This window comes from Magnolia sinica, chromosome 18, assembly GCF_029962835.1.
Source record: "Magnolia sinica isolate HGM2019 chromosome 18, MsV1, whole genome shotgun sequence".
Lineage (NCBI taxonomy): Eukaryota > Viridiplantae > Streptophyta > Magnoliopsida > Magnoliales > Magnoliaceae > Magnolia > Magnolia sinica.
The window spans coordinates 64,148,633-64,169,506 of NC_080590.1; the positions used below are offsets into that span (position 1 = coordinate 64,148,633).

Sequence of the window (20,874 nt, forward strand, 5' to 3'; positions counted from 1 at the left end):
AATTGATTAGAATTGGATCCATGGATCCTTAGTGCTATGTTTTTATTATTTCCCCCTAAAATATTCACTCGATTCGTAATTCTAGAAATAGATCAATCCTATTGTGCTCTTAAGCTACAAATTAGTCCTTCTGGATTGACCTCAATCCCACCGAGTTATTACTACATCGCGACCCTGTACTTGGGGTTGTTGATCACTCATTCACCCACAAACCCATCTATCCAACTAATAACCTTGTCCATAATAAGGCATCAGGATCCTATAAGGTCATTAGACCACAAAAAAAAATAATAATAATAATTGGAGAGCAATCCCATATGGGTGACAATATTATTACATCCCAAACTTATTTTGACAATCTACGACCACGGTGATCATTAGGGGATTACCACAGGTTGTTGTGACCAAAATGCACCAAATTACCAATGGGATGCAATAATATTACCACCAACACCTACTACAACAATATGAATCCACAGAGGATCATTAGAGGATGTTGTGGCCAAATGTGCAAATTTATATAGAGGCGGCAATGATATTTTCGCCCATGGCTTCGCAGATTCGAAAAGACCTGAGATCTCCCAGATTATCTACAAAACAGTTGTAGAGGAGATTCAATAACTGAGCGGAAATAATATTGTCACCTAAGGATAAACAATTATTTTACCCCCAAAGTGGTCAAAATTTTAATTCTACCACTTATCAAGCTAATTCCATGGTGCCACCTATCTCTCAGCTAATAAAATCATTCCCCATGGCATGTTTTCCCCTCAAGTTCCTACTAATTATGAAAACCAGGCCATCCTCTATAAATAAAGGCTCACTCGAGGGGGGAGGAGGAGGAGAACAGTTGGTGCTTGAGAAAAAGGAGCAATCCTCTACCTAAGGAGAGGGAGTGTGTGTGTGTGTGTGTGTGTGTGTGTGTGTGTGTGTGTGTGTGTGTGTGAGAGAGAGAGAGAGAGAGAGAGAGCGCCCATCAAGCCATCCATCCCAACCATGCACTTCATCCAAGCCTTTTGATTTAATCTATACAAGCATCCAAGCCATTTATACGGTTCAAGTTGATCGGATTAGGGTAAGGACTTGAGATCAATGATCATCTCCTGTTAGGATGAGCGTCATAGCTCTCCTCCTCCTCCTAGATCTCCATGTGCACGAGTGCCGATCCGAATGTCTATTTTTAGTTTTTTTCTTTATATTACAGCCTCCTTCTTATCATTTAAGTGACTCTTAAGTGCATACTCTACACCATGATGAATCTTTGAATCCCGATATATCAGAAATTAAGTGTCAATTGATTTGGTACTTGTATTTACTTATTAGTATATTACATTCATGCTCTTTCTTTCTTCTCCTTCTGTGACTACTACATATGTGAACATTGGGATCACACCCACGAGACCTTTTTCGAGCTATGCTCATGTGCTTTTGTGGTTTAACTCTAAAATATAAAATGTTTGACTTGGAATCAAATTGAATGTACCATCGTGAGTTTGAACTTCATAGGTCAAACCTAATTAAGAAACCATTCAAATTGAATGTCCCATCACTTTCATTATATTAAAACTTGATTAAATTGGTTTAAACTAATAGATGGTGAACATACCAAGTGCTAGTTATGAATTTGCCAAGCCATTATTTACAAGAAAGAGACTTTAGGAGAGAATTAGCCTAAACTAGATAAATTGTTGCTTAGAAATTCAAAATATTCACACTAACACATAGAAGTAAAAAAACAAAATGCTAATTTGGGCCAAATCCCCATCCAAAAGCTCAAATGTGCATTTTATGAGGGCATTTGGATCGTAAGTTACTTAAGATAAGCTACTTATGCCTTAAGTAGCTTATCTTGATTTCTACTTATTAAATTAAAGTGATTAAGTAACTTTACATATAAAAAAGTTACTTATAATTGATCATAATCCAAACTTATCTACTGCTATAAGTAGAAAGAGTAAATTATTTGGTGGTATCCAAAGGGACCCTAATAAACGACGGTTGGAAATAAACAACTTCAAATCTCTTTTATCTTCAATTTCAACAATTTCTTTAAAATATAGTTTTAAAATTATTAATAGGTGAACATGCTAAAATCGGCACATGTGGGCAACATGAACCCTTGACCCAAAGTAAAATGGTACACTTATAGGTGTGCCACACATGTATGATGAATATTGACATGAAATGTCTACCATATGGTTTATCATTAATTAGTTGTGGAAAAACATTTGCACTTGATTGATGTAGGCAAAGTTAAAATAATAAAGAAAATGGTCAAATCAAAATAAGAAACAAGAGACAGATTTATGTTGTTCAATAATATACATACTCCACGGTAGTAATATGAAGATTTCTTCTTTACTAAAATAAAAGAAACAAAAATATGAAACTCACATCTTTATTACCGTTCAAGAAATTCTCACTATGTAAGACCCAAAAACATAATCTGAATCGAATACCTCTCTCGGTCCATGTACATCTCCTTACATAAACCCAACCATAAGTGAGTGCAAGGGACAAAGCCTAGAAAAACTAGACTTTACAACCATACAATCATATAGGCTCAAGAGGGAAGGGAGAGACCATTTCCTAGTAGGAGATGCTGGACACATTTAACGTGTCACCATCCCAGGACCTTAAAAGATGTCCACCGCCAGAACATGATTTGTTGTCTCTATCCCTTTCAAAAATAACTTTGATGATATTGATGGATTAGAAAGAAAATAGCAATTCCATATTGATATACTAAGAAAGTTTAAAATTTGATTTGGACCATTCATAATGTGGGATCCAACCTTCATTTTCAAAATTCATTTTGATATATTTGTAGACACTCCTCCCAGGAAAAAAAAAATCCCATTTTCCTTGATTTAGACTAGTAAACCAAAACTGATAATGGGAACAACACCCAAATTACATGCTTAATTAGCCCAAAAACCTTCTACAACTTAATCAAACCTAAACAATTTATCAAATGGGTTAGGTTTAGATTGTGAGGTTGATTTCAGAATTTTAATTCACCCATGAATTTTAATTTTAGAATGGAATCACCAATTGTCAGGTCGGTTCCAATAAGCTGTCTGGTGGACCGATCCGTTTGCAGGTGGCGAGCGAGCGAGACTCCGTGTGTGAAGAAACTGGCTGGGAGACTTCCGGGGAAGGGTACATCCACAGGAACCCATCATATTGGACGGTTCAGATCAGTGAATCACTGGGCCCTGGATTTTATGGAGTGAAAATACGTGTACACGTTACTCAGGCTGGTTCAGTGCCAAAAGAGCAATCCCATGCTGCAGTTGAATACAGGTGTCATCATGCATCCACGTTGTCGCGCTTAGAACGAGCCACCTATCAATATTCGACTTTAAAAGGCCTCTCATTGCGGCCGAAGTTGCTATGCCCAGGTTCACCACCCAAAGATGAAGAAGCATCTATCTCCCATTGCCAACTCTCTCCTCAAAAGATGCGCTCTGTAATCAATCTCTCTCTCTCTCTCTCTCTCTCTCTCTCTCTCTAATACATTTTCAGAAGACATGCATTTTTGGATTGTTACATGAGGCTCTCTAATTCATTTTCAGAAACATGCATTTTTGGATTGTTGCATGAGGCTCTCTAATTCATTTTCAGAAAACATGCATTTTTGGATTGTTACATGAGGCCAACTGTCAATATGCTCTGGCCCATTGATCAGGCGAATTTACTCATCAGGTGGGCCAGGATCACATCAGTAGAATGGACGGTTAGAACATTCGGTCATTTGTTGACATGCACGTGTGTACCACGGCTGAGTGGACCAGAATCCTCCTCTACAACACCTGTTTTACAGCGGGTAAAACATTCAGGGACCAGCACGTTGTATGCGTGAAATCCCCTCCGTCCATCAGGTATCTCCTCGATTCTGGGCCTTTTGGCCCAAATCAGCCATCTCCCCAACTCATGTGGGCCACACTACAGGGGGAACGGGAACATTATGTTTGTTTGTGGAGACACCCTGATGTGTATCTTTCATCAGAAGCGTTCATCAGGTGGGTGACTCAACAGGATGAAGGAATTATAATAATTTGGCCTGGTATAAAACTAGGGCGGCCCACAACCAGTGAACTTTGGCGTTTTAGTCTCAATTTTCAATTTTTCTCATTCCCATTGGTGTGGCCCATATGAGTCTTTTGTCAGACTCATATTTTTTATTTACGGTGAATATAATGGTTTTCACCTGATGGACGGAGTGGATTTCAAATATACTGCACGGTGGCCCCTAGAAGAAGACAGGCGTTGTAGACGATTCCGGTCCCTTCTGAGAGCTGAATTGACCAGATTAGCTTTGGATCAGGGACGGTTCGCATAGAGTCCATCGTGTCTAATGGCCCAAAATCTCTTGCACGCGTGACGCAATTCACCACTTTAGGGCCTGTTTGGATATGCGTTTGGGGATGTATTGTATCGTATTAGAAGTTATGATTTGACGTTTACCGTGTTTGGATTGGAGTGAATAGGAGTTGAATCCCATGCGTGTGAATACAAACTCCAGCCAAATTTTCGAACCGACGGTAGAGTATTGTCAGTGGGTTTTGTTGCCGTCAATACTTTGTATTCATTGTGCTATATTCGGCAGCGAATGAAAGTTTGAAATTTGTACGATTACAAGATATCTGGTACCTATACAGTGTAAAATCGGGACTATTCATTTGGTACATTTCAACATGAAAATCATCTGGGCTAGAAATCAGAAAGTTCCATACGTCAAACAGGCCACCCGACCCAATTAAGATTGTACAATATGCAGACATAATATGTCCTATCCAAACATTGATCTATATAACATATTGTATACTGTACCAAACAATACCTCCTATCCAAACATTGATTAGTATCTGATTGATTTGGATGTATTCTGAAAACCGTCCAATGTATACATAAACAGTACCCAAATACAATACAATACAATACTATACGCGAATCCAAAGAATTTGCTCGTATGTGTATTGGGTAATATGAAAGGTTGGGATTCAGTGATTGTAGGGTAGGGTACCGCTCCGGCTTTCATTTTGTATTTACCGGTAAGTCTCGCTTTTCCGCCTCAATCTCCATCTCTAATTTCCGTTTGATATAACATTTTGCTCCTCAATCTCCATCTCTAATTTCCATTTGATATAACATTTTGCTGCACATTCAAAAGTCTTTGGTTTTCAAGGTAAAAAAGAGGTGGGTAATATAGTCTGATAGTTCACTCGACGGTTGACTGAATGGACTGTAGTCTTTCAATCAAACACCACTCTATCTTGGTTTCTGTTTGAACAGGACCCCAATCAGTTCTGGCATGCACACATACTACACACGTGTACCTTGTGACTGAATTCTAGACCAACACATTGATCAACGGTTGATGGAAACCCAATCGTGCTGCACGTGTGCAATCATCTTCTTTTTCTTTCCTTTTCAACTTGTAGGTTACTGAAATAATTGGCAAATTGAATGGGGCTCACCCATTTTCCTGGTTTGGACTGTTTATTTTCAGCTAATGGAAGGCTTTTGTTATTTGAAGGATCCCCATAACTAACAAAATAAAACCAAATTTCATTGAACCAAAGGCACTCTTTATTTTCTACCTCACAGCTAACATAGTATTGAAAAGATAAAGAACTTAATTCCAACCAAATGCCCATAAACATGACTCTTCGTCTTTTGTAAATCTATATCAAATATCAGTTGAAATGTAGTCTTCTTCAAGGATGTATGCATTGCACATCATATCCTACAAAAATATCAGTTTAGCTCGTGAATGCTCTGTGAAGAACACAACAAATACACCTAAAACTCAAAAAATGTTTTATTGATTGAGAAACAAATCCTAGCTAAGCTTTTCGTCACCAAATTGATCATGTAGGCCACTGTAACTATGGGTTCAGCCTAGTATTGTGGTCGATCACACATTTTACATGTTCCATGCTTCAGAACACCTCCTTCATATCTAGTCTTCCTTTTAGCTACCCCATTCTGCTGATGAGTATTTGCACAATGCAGTTACTCCTCAGCGCCTAGTGGCCTCTGTATCCTGTGCTTTTTGAGATATGCATCAAATTCCTTCCATGCATGATGTATATTTTCCATCATTGTCAGATTTCAAGCAATGACCAACTGTCATTTCGACCATCATGTGAAACTCTTTGAATTTCTAAGTATTTTTTATTTTTATTTTAGAAGATACATCCCTGCATTACCTCAAGAAATCATCAAATAAGGTGAGCATATTACCGTATGTTAACCGATCGTTTCACCTTGTCGAACACATATAAGGAAACTGATTTCAGTGAATCCTTTGCCATCAACTTCGACTCCTAAAATGACAACCTATGTGTTTGTCTGAACTCACAACCTGGAACATTCATCTAGGCAAACCTTTTATAAGACAATGCTTTATCATTACATGGAGCTTATGATAACCCACATGCACCAGTCTAGAATGCCAAGAGTAGCTTTCATATATCTTGCACCACAGGGAAGAAGATAGAGAGGTAAGAGAGACTTGAAATCTGGATTCATCCAACAGCTTCTCTGAGTATCGAGACTTCATCTACAACACACACATTGACTAATACCTTCATATCGAATCACATACCAAACTTACTGTCATGGAACAGCAGTTGGTTATATATGGACACCTGCTCCTCTAGTCTACATGGGCCTCTTCACGCTCATTATACAAGAGTAATAATAATAACAACAATAATAAATTTAATAGAATATAATAATAATGATGATGATGATGATGATTGAAACTTGGTTTTGTAGATGTGAGGCCATGGTTGGTCTATCCGAGCCATTAATCTGATCTGATTGCATTCGTCATGGATGGACCACTCCCCCATAATCTATCCATCCAAATCTTTGGTCTTTCATCTGTTGAATATGGTTTGTTCATGCATTTCTTTTCTAACCATGCATTTGCACGCCAAGAACAGGAAAGATAGAGTTGACCAATTAAGTGGATATTTTGGGAATGGACCATCTATGCGGGGCTGTCAGATTAACGGCTCGGATAGACCAACCATGGGCCTACATCTACAAACTAAGTTTCGAATAGGAAAGTTACTTGTGTGGAATGAATAGGGAACTCAGTCTCTAACAATAATAATAGGAAAAGTTCCTTGTTTGGATTGAATAGGGAACTCATTCTCTAATAACAACAACAACAACAACAATGATAATTTTATTATTATTAATAATAATAAGGTTTCACTTACCCTCTATTAAGATTGTTGGGAGGGTCTGGATGGAAATTCCATAGTAACCCATAACCAAATGAAAAGGGATAACATGGAATTATCAGGTGTTGGTGAATCAAGATATGAGATGCATTCTGTTTGTACAAGTGGGACCCATACTTCCGTGATCACATCTATCCCACTGTGGATGGAGCATTTGAAAGTATCATTTAGATTGAAGATCCTAGCCATTCAATATTTGGCCATTTCCTGGGACATTTTTTTTCTTCGTTAATTGTCTATTTGGAACTCCGTGATCAAAGGTTTAGGGTCTGGAAGGGTTAGGATCTTCCAAACAAGGAGATCTCAAGAGCCATCCTACATCCCCAGTTGAACCAAGCATTAAGATACTCTTCACATCTTGATGCTCTTTGACGCTTAACTCTTGAAAGCAATATCTGCAGATAACATGGTACTATGGGTGACATCTGGTCCATGTACAGGACGGGGCTCAACATGTACATGATCTGTCCTAATATTCAATCTGGTCCAGTCATCAGATGGGCTATGGTTATACATTGTATATAGGCCATTGGTGGGTACATTTTTTTTCATATGAGGTTGGCGCCACTTAATGATAAATTTGGATCTTGCACAGTTGCACGTACCGCGATTAATGTCTTCTATCCTCATGCAAATCAGTAGAATTCCTCAATGATTATGACTGCATTAAGCAGATGAGGAGGAATAAACCCATAGACAGCCTTAGCAACTTCAAAATATTCATACTTCTGAAAGTTTTGCAGGATACTGAACACTTCTATAGATTCTCTCGTGGACAAGTTTGAGGTAGGATTGAAGCCTGAAGTAAATGACTATTCTAGGAGGTTGGTGGAGTTTTTCAGCTCAAAGGTGGTTGGTAGCATATGCTGTGACCTAGAAGAGAAGATCAATGATGGGTCTTTTAGCCGGTTCACCTTCGATATGATGCTTGCATGGGAGTGTCCAAGCTCTAAAGATGAGGAGATGTACACGGTTTGCATCTTACCTTTTTATCTCAAATGTATGATAGTGTCTTGATCGCTCGTAAATGTTTTTTTTTTTTTTTGTAGACCTTTTTATGATGCTAGGTGAATTTTTAAAATTTTCTACACTTTTATACCACTTGTGGAAAATTTTCCAGCTCAAACTAATGTGGTTTGAATGGAAAGATTCATCCTCCAAGCAGATTTTTGAACTGTGGGGCCCATTGTGGATGGATTATTGCCTGAAAGTTGTACTAATTGGTTGATCCTAACAATCCAAGTGGGGAGTGGACAGATAAAAAGTAAAATTTTCAGTTGTCGAAATCAGCAAAAGAATAAGAAAATTAATATTGTCTATCGGTGTTGTTTTTAAGTTATTTTCCATCAACAGTGAGGCCCACAATTTGGATGGTCTGGATTATCTTACATGTGTGCTATGATCTCAATTTTCTTGCACATATTCCGTGTGTACTGTGGGTGAGCAATGAACGAAGATTGTATTCATCCATTTGCGTAAAGTAGACACAAGACTACATCAACCCCTATTCGAGTACCATTGGAGTCCATTATTCTATTAAATAAAACAAGAAACGACAAGGCCCTGTTTGGTAGACTCTTAAAGGTTAGTTCATCTCATTTTATGTAACAGTAATTATGTATTAGAGATCTTTATCTCTAGTACTAATGAGTTAATGTTACATTAATTATGTATTAGAGATCAAGATCTTTAATACATAATTACCATTAACTAAAATGAGATGCACTCATTTTTAAGTGTCTACCAAACAGGGCCTAAAGAAACCAAAGAAAAAAGGACTATAAAGACAACGGCAAGAGAAGTTCACAAAGAATTGATGCTTAAAAAAATCTTGTGAGCTCAACACACAATATGACTAATCATTTCCAATTGTGAGGTTGCATTACAACCCCCCAACAAATTTCTGCACATTTACGTAAAAATCTTCCAAATTTCTGTGACAAATCACTTTTAAGATTAATCCATAGTTTACAAACCAGGTGGATCAACCTGTTACTCATCCGAGTTAACCTGGACAGGTCAGGGGCCTGGTAAGTTGGTCGGGTAAACCAGGTGGGCGCTGGTTTTCCTATAATTCGGCATTGTTTTTCCAGGTTGACTCAGAACTCGGCTAACTCAGCCTGGTTTCAACTAGTCAACCAAGTCAGAGAAAGGGCATTTATGTAATTTTAGGGAGGAGAAGAGTAGAAGAAGAAGATGATCATGGATGCTTTTAAAAAAATCCAAATCTGATGTATTTTGCTGTTGATAGTGGATGTGCAGAGAAACCTTGAAATGGTTGGGTTGACTCAACCCAGTGACTAAGCCCAAGCTAAGTTTGGGTTTGCAAACTATGGATTCAACATCCCAGCATAACTTGTGACACCGCAATCAGTGTTTTCACTTTCTCCATATTATTTACAGAGAACACACATCACCTAAGACATGTTCACGACACAAAGATAGCACAACTGTCTGTGACTATTGAAATCCTATTGTTCTATTTTATTATTTACTTGTTTTTGGGATAGTTGTGGTTTGGCAGACTTCGACTCCATTTATTAAAATAATAAGCTACATCATTGGTACAATTGTTACATCAATGACAAAAACCTATATAGAGAGATATAGAATGTGTTGTGTATTGTGTGTAAGCTCTATGTACATATGATATTTTCTGTGGGTAGAATTTCCTAATCATTCTTATAATTTCAAATCCAATTTATGATTTAGGTTGCCACTGAATATAGTTGATATTAGTGTAAATCGCTTCCCATCCAGACCTTTAAAAATCGATTTCAAGAGCTTCCTCAATGGGAATTTTGAGACTTTAAAGGCCTCAGCTTTGTTATTTAAATCTGTGCCAAAGTCACGGGTTATACATCGATGTTGATTAAACCAATACCGTTGATACAAACACAATAATGAAGCAAAATACAATCTCATTGTTTGCACATTGAGAAAGCTATAAATGCAATTCAATTGGATTGCAGAACCGAGCATACCCTTATTCACACGCTGGCTATGGGTAAAATAGATCGGTTGGTTGCTTAACTTTGATTGGCAGTTGTTCAGATGGATGCATGAGTAAGTGGTTCCCCTGATGGAAAATCCTTAGCCCTTTAACCAGTGGCTGCAATGGCAGACGGCTAAAAACAAAGTACAGCGATGGCCCACATGGGCCAACTATTGGGTATCGTAGATCTTCCTATCTGACACCTCAGAGAAAATCTCTCATCTACATTGGGTCCCATCAGACAATGGTCTGGATAGCCAGTCAATGGGGCCCATTTGTGCAAACTCTTGTTGTTACAGGATTATCTCATTGAGGAGAGTTCTGCAGCGTGGTCCATCCCTTACAGGGTCCAGTCAATGGTCTGGATCACCAGACCATGGGTGCAACTTGCGCATTCTACCTCTGTTAAGGATAGCATAATTCCTCCTGTTATTAGAAGTTGATATAGACTGATAAAAATGCAAATGCCTGCTTCCCTTGTAAAGATTTTATAGCTTTTAGTTTTAATGTAGTTGTTTCACTCCATTTGTACAGGAGAGTGTGGCAAAGGAGAAAGAAGAGCATTTAAGGGGGAGTGTGGCTCAAGATCAGGATGATGTTCCCCTTTTCTACTCCGACCTCATGCCACTTCTTGTAAGGCGGTGTTCTTTTTTCCTAACTTGGCTTTCTTAACTAGAGCAAGTATGACTAGTGTTGTTACCATTATGCAATTAATGACTATTCAATCAAGCACAGAACTGAATTTCAAAGAGTTCAAAATGTTTTTTAGGAATTCCATAACAGCTATGAGGTGCAATGACCAAAGGTCTGGGCTGGATGGGTTGGGAGAGGCAGGGTCTAATTCAGCCCTTCCATTCATTTGGTCCTGACAGAGCGACCCGGGTCTAGTCCATTTATTAATTACAACTGAAGTTCAGGTGTCCATGGATCATCGGTAGCAATCAAACTGAAGGGGAAATTTTATAGGATAGCTATAAGACCAGCCATACCTTATGAGAAAAAATGTTGGGCAGTAAAGGAACAACATGCTCATAGGTTGAGTGTAGATGAAATGAGGATGTTGAGATGGATGAGTGGCAAGACAGGGAAGGATAGAATGAGAAATGGATGCATTTGAGGGAACTTGCAGGTACCACAAATAGGTAGTAAGATGAGGGAAAGTAGAGTTATATGTTTTGGCCATGTGCAACGGAGATGAAGAACTGCGCTGGTTAGGAGTTTGTTGGTGCAATTTGAAGGCTCTAAAAAGGCAAGGGAAAGGCCAAAAAGGACATGGATGGAGGTAATAAAGAAAAGACTTGATGACCTATGGTCTAGCTGAAGGATTTTTTTAGGGGCCCCTGATAGAGTGGAATGGTGGAACAGGATTCACGTAGTTGACCCTAATTAGTTGGTATAAGGCTTAGATGATGACGATGATGACTGGAATGCCGGCCTTGGGCTGGCTATAACAGTCAGAACAGGTCCTGGAGAAGGCTTGGTTACGCCTAAATAGAAAATGTTGCCAAACCTAGGCAAGGGCCAGAACCACTGGCCTCAAAATTCAGTTCTAAGCCCAATCATTGTGGGTCAGGCCCAAAAGCCTGACAAACCAGCTGAGCCAGTCGGTAACAACAGAACTCTTTGCAGCATTTGTTACATTTTACGTTTCGAGTCATAAGACTTTTAGGTAATTTTCCACTGAATTGGTTTCACTATCATGAACGACTTTGTGTGTGCGCGTGTGCGTGTGCGTGTGCATGCACACGCACGTTTTGTATCATCTAAAGGTAGATTTTTCCCTGATATTCTACTATTGTGTTATTTTGTTGGTAGGTTGATGAAGACAGAAGCATTGGAGAAGAAGCATTTGTTTGGTTGGTATCCTTGGTTCCCTTGGTTGCTGATGTTGCAAATGCGAGATTTGCTTTTGAAGCACTAACAGCCCCTACAGCAAATCGGCTCCATTTTCCTGCCTATGATAGATATCTAAAAGAGATAGACATGTAATTCATCTTATCAAATGCATGTTTTCATGTATTGATTTATGTATGCATTTACATCTATGCTAATGAACTGGGATGGAGCTTATGGTTGCACCCCTTGCATTCCTCCCTATATCCATAGTGGTAATAGCACATGACTGTTTGCACATGAACCTGTACTCATATGTAGATGTATAGAAGATCAGGACTACTCTCCGCCGGGTACCATGAATGGGCCATGGCCCAAAAAATGAGGTTGTTGGACAATCCTAACTGCCCAGAGATGGGCGGTCATCATCTTTTCCTCGAATCAACTGTTTAGGTACATTGCAAGTTTTCTAAGCCATGCCCCATATATTGTGCGGCCTGGAAGATGATTGGGTCAAATATTATTACATGTGCCATTTCCCAATGGGAGGGAGCTCATGTGCAAATGGCTGTGTGCAATTTAGCATTTTTTCTACTAGCATTGACACATGATAACAGGGTTATTTCAGGTATAATGAAATTCTTTTTATTAGCATTTCTCATTGCTTTATTGTTTGATGGAAGGGCTTTAATTTATATTTTATAAGAAACTATTAAATCATTATCAGCAGCATTCAAGAGACCCCATGATGCATCAGAACAGGAATAATGCCTGATCCATTTCGTTCAAGTGGGACCGGAGGCCATGTGATCCAATTGATTGATTTGATGGGCTGCATCCAAGAATATTCCAAGATGGAACATCCTAATCTTTGATTAGTGTCCTACCCACAGATGTTAAGGAAAAAAAAAAGTCAGTGGACTGGAGAAGGGTCAGATATTGAATGGATAGGATATTCTAATCTGGACTATTTTATAAGGTCCCCTATCTATGATGGGGCCATCAGGTCAGCGGTTCTGTTCACCTAACCATGGTCCTACTTTTGCCAATTGGATGCACAAGTACGCTATAATTTCTCTTAATCTACTTAGGTATTTTTTTACCCTTAAATACAATGACTATGCAGGTGCATCAAGTATTTGCGTAAACAAACCCCACCGAAAGGTGTGGTGTTATCCGATGATGAGTTCATATTGCATGTGGAGGGGACTGCAAGTACTCAAAGGGTCATCCGCCATATTGGTGGAACCAGTTGGCCAGGTGAATTCTGAAATCTCCACTAATCAAACTCTATGCAATTTTCATCCATGATTTCCTAATCTTTAGGTGGGTTTGCCAGGTAGACTCACATTGACCAACTATGCTCTTTACTTCGAGGCATCTGGAGTTATATCATATGAAAATGCATTGAAGATTGATCTCTCAAGAAAGGACGTTGACCACAAAGTAAGTCCAACTTTGACGGGTCCTTGGGGTGCTCCTCTTTTCGACAAGGCAATGACCTACGAGTCTTCCCAGTTGTAAGAATCTCTTGCTAATTAACCATATTGTAGATAAGTATATTTGGTAATATTGGAAGGAAGTTCTCTCCTCCTTTTGTCTAAATGGGACATTGAATACCATCAAGTATTGATGACATGCCTTGAAAATGGCCTTCACAAGTTGTTCCTTTTGTGAGGATTTATATGACCTCCATTTTGTGCAAGTGAGGCCCATGGTTCGATGATACAGCCCCTTAATCGTGGGCCCTACCACACACACACACACAAATTCCCACGTCCAAAGATCTTAGCAATCCAAATGTCCAATCTTGGGCCTTTTTGAAGTTGAATGTAGATTGGTGTTGTATTACTTATTTAACCATCCAATTGAAGACCACAGATTGGAAATGGGTTAGGATTGTCCCATCAAAGATATCTTTGGGGTGTGGTCAATCCACTGGGGGGACCATCAAGTCAACCATTTGCACGCAAACATGGTCCCCTTGGTAAGTTCCATCTATTGTGGGGCCCATCAAGTGAACCTTGATCACCCAACATGGAACCCCAGGGTACAAACTAAGTACTTGAGGATAATAGGTTAGGATTGTGCTATTGAGGATATTTTCATGGTGTGGTCCATTCACCATGCTGATTATCCAACCATGGGGCCCAGGGTATGGTCCATCCACCGTTGGGCCCATCAAGTGAACCATTTGATTACTGAACCAGGGATACCATGTACAAGGACTTGAGGATACTAAGCTGATCCTCGATCCTGAAGTTGTGGTCCATCCACTTTGGGACCCATCAAGTCCAAACATGGGCCCCATGGGTATGGTCCATCCACTACGGGCCCATCAAGTGAATCATTTGATCACCCAACCATGGATGCCACTGGTACAAACTAAGACCCGAGGATACTAGGTCAATCCTCAATCCCACAGTGTGGTCCACTTATTGTGGAGCCCACAAGTCAAAAATCAGATCACCCAACCATGGGCCCCGTGGGTAAGGTTCTTCTACCATGGGGCCCATCAAGTGAACCATTTGATCACCAACCATGGACCCCATGCTTAGAAACTAAGGACCTGAGGATCCTCAGGTCGAGGATCATATGCTTCCGCTCCTCCTTATGGGCATGCTTCTATTATTAAGAAAACAAAGAACTCCAAGCTATGTGCGTAGGGCTTCACTCACTAACTCTGCAGATCAGAATGTGTGGTGTTGGAGTTCCCAGAGATGACAAGCTCAACTAGGCGCGACCACTGGCTTAGTATCACAAAGGAAGTTATCTTGTTGCATACGTTCTTATCAAAATTCATGTTCGAACTTCCGCTACAAACGTGGGAGATGAATGCAAGGACAATCTTAGGTATCTTGAGGCTTCATGCAGCACGAGAGATGTTACGGATATCGCCCCCGATTCCGAACAATTTCCTGATCTTTTGCTTGTTTGATGAGTTGCCTAAGGGAGACTATGTATTGGAAGAGCTATACAATGGTTTGAAACAGATGAATTGCATACCACCATGGAGTGCTACCTATATTCTAAAGAGCTTGAACATGTCCCACCCAAGTGTTTCTAGCATGGATGTTAAAGAAGGTTTTGAGGAACGTATAGGCGGCCCAGAGGAGGCGGACAATCTGACATCTCTAGAGACAGCAATTAATCAAGTAAGAGAGGAAGCGAAGGAGGTAAGTATTGCTAAGGCTAGTGTGGAAGGGATAAAAGAGGAAGGGATCAGCGATTCAGTTCTTGTTCTGATGGTAAGCTTCATTCTAAAACATCTTTATGATATTAAGAATTATCGAGGCCTCTTTAACAATATTCCATCAGCTTGTAGTCTCTTAAAGTAGAAATGCAATGGCTACTCGAAACATGTTTGAGATCTTTGCCATGCATCGGGTGGGCCCCACTGTGTATCTACCATGTCTCAAAAGCAGGCCAGCCCATTTATCTGGTAGGCCACAATGTATCTAACATGATCAAGACGTACAACTTGATGTGGACCTTGGTCAATTTCTCAACCTCCATTTTATTCTTACATGGTAAAGCCTGTCCAGGGCCCATCACGGTGGGGCCCACCTGATGAATGGCCCAGGTGTCATATACATATGGGGGGTATGATTTAAGATCCAAACTATTGTGAGTAGCCATAACAGGACTCCTCATAGTTTCTTCAAGTTCTTCAGTAGGTGGAAGACCTCCAAAGATGATTTTACTCATTATTGAGAAACTTCAATCGAACCAGTACCATGTTCTATTGGCAAAACAACACTGAGTGAATCAGTAAAGTGAAGTTGATTTTCCAAAATGATGTTTGTTGTGGCTATTTTAAGAAATCCTTAGGGGCTGTTTGGGGTGAGGGATTGGGCTAGGAATTTGTGAAATCTATGGATTTGAAATCTCCCATATTTGTTTTTGTTGGGGATTTGTTATATCCCCTAGATTTCCCAAATCCACAGTCCCATAAATTCATGGATTCAGTGCAAATCCAAATCACAAAAGACTCCAAAAATCCACAAAACGAGAGGCTTAAAAGCAATAAAAGTTATTCAATTTCAATAAATGTTCCCAAATCCATGGATTTGCAGCTTGATTCTCAAAGAATGGACTTTGGGATTTGCCAAATCCAAAACCAATGCAAATCCATGAATTTGGCATTTTCATGGACTTATCAAATCCATAGTCTCGAAAACATCTTCTATTTCAGATGCGTAATCAAGTTAAAGTGGCAAAAACAATTCAATAAAAAGGAACTGGATGGTAGTGGAGTGAGGGGGCATAAAAATATTTTAGTAGTTTATGGCTTCCAAAGCTCTTATTTTAATTCCATGCATTTCACTTCAGCATCAAACCACAAAATGGTTGTGGGGTCACCCAACATTGATAATTTTCTCGTCATTGAATTTAGTTATTGCAATTCACTCGATTGGACGTAAAAACACATTCTTTGCTCATTGCAAGGACAAGCACCATTGGCCTTTGGTTCAAGGACAAGCTTCCACGCTCACGTTGATTCATTTGATTTGATCTTGCAGGAGCTTCTAAGTCCACTTAAAAATGTATTAGCATGGTTTCAAGGAATTCTCACATGGAAGAGACCAGCAGTCACCCTCTTCATACTTTCCGTGACTATGGTCATCATCTACAAGTAAGTCTATGTAATATTTTCACACATTGGTCTAGATATCCTGCACTTGTAAAATGGTAAGGAAAACTATCTTTGATGATTCTTTTCTTCTCCACAATCGAATCAAATGATTCATGATACACTCATATCTCCATCCATCAGGTGGGCCCACCATGATCATGCCATGGTCTGATAACAGGGTCACATCAATCATCAAGTGGGCCATCCATCTATGTTGAGTATATACTGTGGACCTCTTTCCTGACTATCCTTATATATATATATATATATATATATATATATATATATATATATATATATATATATACACGGAAACGCTCACCTGCGAACCAGTTCGTACGTACTACGTACGAACTTTTTTGAGAACCCATCATAAGTGATGTGGATCCAAAATCTGAACCGTTCATGTGAAGCAGCACCTCCTGAAACCCCCTGGGCCCAAGTTTTACTTTGATCTAAAACTTTGATGGGCCATGAAAAATGAAAACAGTTTCCTCCCTTGATTTGCATTTCTCTTTTCTATGGCCCACCAGAATATTAGATCGGGATGAAAATTTGTTACATAGGGTTTTATGGGATTCCGCATCACATGGACCGTTCAGATTAGACACCCATGGCACATGTGCAAAGGTGTGCACGTGCGTAGGTGCGCAGGGGAGCATGACTCTATATATATATACATACATGGCCCAATGATGACTGAAGCCATCTAATTTTGGCCCAGTTGCACGCATCTGCTCCAATGGCGCATATGCTCTAGATTGCCTCTTTGATTTGCCTTCAGCATGTCACCTTAGCAATATTTCTTAAGAGTTTTACTGGGTAGTTTTTTTTATGCATGTGGATGTGCAAATAGTTGTATGGTTTTGTGATTTAAGCAGGGAGTGGATAGGATATACTATTGCAGCATGTTTGGTGTCGGCAGTGGGAACAATGCTATGGGCTAGGCATAGAAGAATAAAAGACAGATGCACTGAAATTGTAGTATACACTTCCTCCGATCAGTCGACTGTGGAAAGCATTGTGTCTGCTCATCATGGATTGAAGAGATTCAAGGAGATAGCCCGAATGACCAACATCACAATATTGAAAATCCATTCCATTTTGGTATCGAAAGCCCCAAAGGTAATATACACATGTATCATGTCAGCCAAAATTGTGAGCATGGTTCAGAAAACCCAAACACTCAACTCAATGTTCAGCTGGGTTGGTCGACTCAAAGACTCAACCGGATTCAACTTGATATTTAAGTATTAAATTAATAATAGCTATTTCATATGTTGTGAATATAAAAATTGATATAAATGGTCGTAAACGAAGTATGCGCATGGCTTGTTGGTATGGTCATCTGACTTTCTTTGAAAGGATGGGAGCTTGAATCTCACATCCTTTGAACTCTTCTGCTTTTGAAAAGCAATCACCCAGCGAGTGATTTGGTTCGAGTAGTATGGAGTTGTGTTGAGTCGACTGAGTCGGCAAACCACTATCACCCAGTGAGTGACTTGGTTCGAGTAGTGCCGAGTGAGTTGGCCGAGTCAGCAAACCGATTGTGGTGTCAGTTATGATTGGAGCTGGTCATGTCTAAAGATTATTCTTTTCTGATGTTTGGGTATTGATTGCAGCATGCAGATTTGGTGATGTCAGTTATGATCGGAGCTGTGGCCTTGTTAGCAGTGGTCCCATTCAAGTTCATCATCATGGTCACGGTTTTGTATTGCTTTATGATGAATACAAAGATTGCAAAATCCATGTCTGATACAGAAGGCGAGAGGCGAATGAGGGAGTGGTGGAACTCAATCCCGGTAATTCCCATCCGCATTGTAGATAGAACTCCATGACATCCCAACACATCTTTCTCTTCAATCTTCACATCCAAATTCATATTTGGTATTTGTTATTATGAATATATGTCACAACTTTGTATTCGTGTGGATAAAGCCTATAAGAACTGTAACATGGTTGATACTATCTTGCCTCTTTTACAAATACACCTGGGTGATTCAATCTGCTTATTAGGTGGGTTGCACTGTAAACATGCATGGACTAAAATTCAAGTTGGGTCCCTCTATCAGGTGGGCCACCAGTCCATGTTGGATATATAGGCCATTGTTCATCTCTCATCCATCGATCCATTTTTAACACATGGACCCACATGTACTAGTGGACTGGCTTGACTTTTGGGCTAGGGCATGTTAATGGTGGGACCCTTTTGATGAATTGCTATGAGTCTGCACATGCATGACGTGTCGGCACTGTTGCACTGGCTGAGTCATTCAAATGTGAGGCTGACATGATTGCTGCTTAGTGCCGAATCCCTCACTGCAGCTCTATAATGGCCATTATTGCATCTGAATGCCAGTCTTTACCATTGCATCTGAACGTTTTCGGTAGATCAGGTGGTGACCAGAAATTCACGCAAGGTTTTGTTAGATTGGCCACTGTTTTCGTGTGTCTTGACTGCCTACACAGCCAACGGTCTGGGGCAGCAGACTACATGCCACAGATTCTCTGCGCCTGCTCGTCGGAAATCATTGGGCTAAGATTCCCACGTTAGTCTAGCATTGATTTAAAAATGGTTTAGTCAACCTCTCCACAAAGCGGTAGCTATGTACAACCATCCAGGCCATCGAAAATGTGGTCCACTGTGGAGTGGGCACATCTCTAAAAAATCACACTGAACAAGAGCGAGGGTCTGGAATTTAAGGGGAAAAAAATTAATCAGATTGTTATTATTATCCTCAGTGCAACGTTTTATGCTTCATTTAGTTTTTTGGTGAATGAGCTATTTAGTGCGCCCATTGGAGGCATGAGATGCACATCTCCAAGAAGGGCTTGGCCCAAAACAGGCAACAAACCCACTTTCGAGGGTGTCTCCAAAATCATTACAAGGAAGGTTGCAAATAATCGAAATTAACTAGTTTGGGTTCAATTTTTTTTAGCAGTGGAGCCGTTGTGGATTCAAAAATTTGATCCAATCAGTCCGGAACCTCCTGCTGGCCCAGAATCAATTTCTAAATGGGTCCAAATAAGGGCAATTTTAGATAGGGATGCAACTCTCACAACATCAAGAGGACCAAAATCACAACCTGACCTGAATTTTAATCCAAGTCCTCCATGCTCAACCCAACCCAAATAATCCAAGTTGCATTCCTAATTTAAATAGACCCCATCTGAACCTAAGAAAATAGTTCATTACTACAAGTTTTAAGTAATTAGGAAAAAGTGAGGATAGAAAATTTCTAATTACTGTTTATAGTTACTGTGTTTAATTGGTGGAAGGATGTGAAAGTTGATGAGCATGTGTCATATTGGCGGAAAAAGAAACGGATGGAAAGTTCATAGAGATGGGCATCTGCAAATGTGTGAAGCGGCCGGTTTGATTCCTATTCATTGGTTTCAAATTGGTTTCAAATGTTGAAAGGCAGATTGGTCTGAGGTACTACTTGGGTAGTCTCTTTCTCTTCTTCCCACCCTTTCTTTCTTTGAACCTTGTCAATGATTGAACTAACAAATATAAACTAATTATCATTTGATAAGTCACTGGAACAAGAGAGGAGGATATGGAAGGAATGGAAAGTTAATTAAATAATAATAATAATAATAATACTAAAGACTCTGCCTTGAATAATGCCATTGGTATGTTATAGATGTAAAAGTTCATAGATACACATTGCATGTGATTCTCTTTAATGGGCCGTTTGGCATATCTACTAATAAGAGCTTATTAGTAGCTTGTTCTAAAAAAATAAAATCTTATTTTGAAGATAGACTATTAAGTAAAGCTCTAATTTTACCACTTATATTTTTAAAAGCTAGCAAAAAAAAAAAACAGGCTCTAAACAAATAAGTGATAGGTAGGTCACTTTTTCTTTATTAATAAGAGTTTATTTGACTCAAGTGAGTAGACATTTTTGCTAATTTTTTAACAAATTTGTCTTTAAACTTTTCAAGTAATTCCCATCTTGCCTTCTCTCCTCTTTACAATCTCTCTAGGGTGGGCCCGCATGAGGAACAACACATATTGAAGGTGGGGCTTCACATGATGATTGGTCCTTATCAAGGTGGGTCCAGATAATGCACGGTTAAGGCTGTCAACAGGCCAGGCCTAAGGTTGGCCACAACTTAGATTTTGAATTGTTTCGGGC

The 20,874-nt window shown here is 39.5% G+C and overlaps 1 protein-coding gene across 4 annotated transcripts; it reads left to right on the forward strand.

The window, feature by feature from the left end:
* The first annotated feature begins 3,316 nt into the window (after positions 1-3,316).
* Positions 3,317-20,267, forward strand: LOC131234037 (uncharacterized). Of its 4 annotated transcripts, none has more exons than XM_058230996.1 (12): positions 3,428-3,472; positions 3,709-3,884; positions 8,009-8,237; positions 10,795-10,893; positions 12,076-12,245; positions 13,220-13,353; positions 13,433-13,613; positions 14,783-15,341; positions 16,617-16,729; positions 17,611-17,854; positions 18,352-18,531; positions 20,009-20,267. In XM_058230996.1, the coding sequence occupies exons 2-12, from the start codon at positions 3,766-3,768 to the stop codon at positions 20,069-20,071; spliced, it is 2,091 nt and encodes a 696-aa protein (XP_058086979.1). In that variant the 5' UTR covers positions 3,428-3,472; positions 3,709-3,765; the 3' UTR covers positions 20,072-20,267. The 4 variants fall into 4 exon arrangements, with proteins under 4 accessions (XP_058086981.1, XP_058086979.1, XP_058086980.1 ...); XM_058230997.1 differs by having other exon boundaries at positions 3,429-3,472; positions 19,986-20,267; XM_058230998.1 differs by lacking the exon at positions 3,709-3,884 and having other exon boundaries at positions 3,317-3,472.
* The last annotated feature ends 607 nt before the right edge of the window (positions 20,268-20,874 follow it).

What these genes read in the sequence shown, in the direction of transcription:
- LOC131234037 (XM_058230996.1), top strand. Translation starts at nt 3,766, where the DNA reads ATGCACGTGTGTACCACGGCTGAGTGGACCAGAATCCTCCTCTACAAC. An exon ending in AAGATGAGGAGATGTACACG is followed by an intron (nt 8,238 to 10,794) that starts GTTTGCATCTTA and finishes CCATTTGTACAG; the next exon opens with GAGAGTGTGGCAAAGGAGAA. An exon ending in AGTGGTGGAACTCAATCCCG is followed by an intron (nt 18,532 to 20,008) that starts GTAATTCCCATC and finishes AATTGGTGGAAG; the next exon opens with GATGTGAAAGTTGATGAGCA.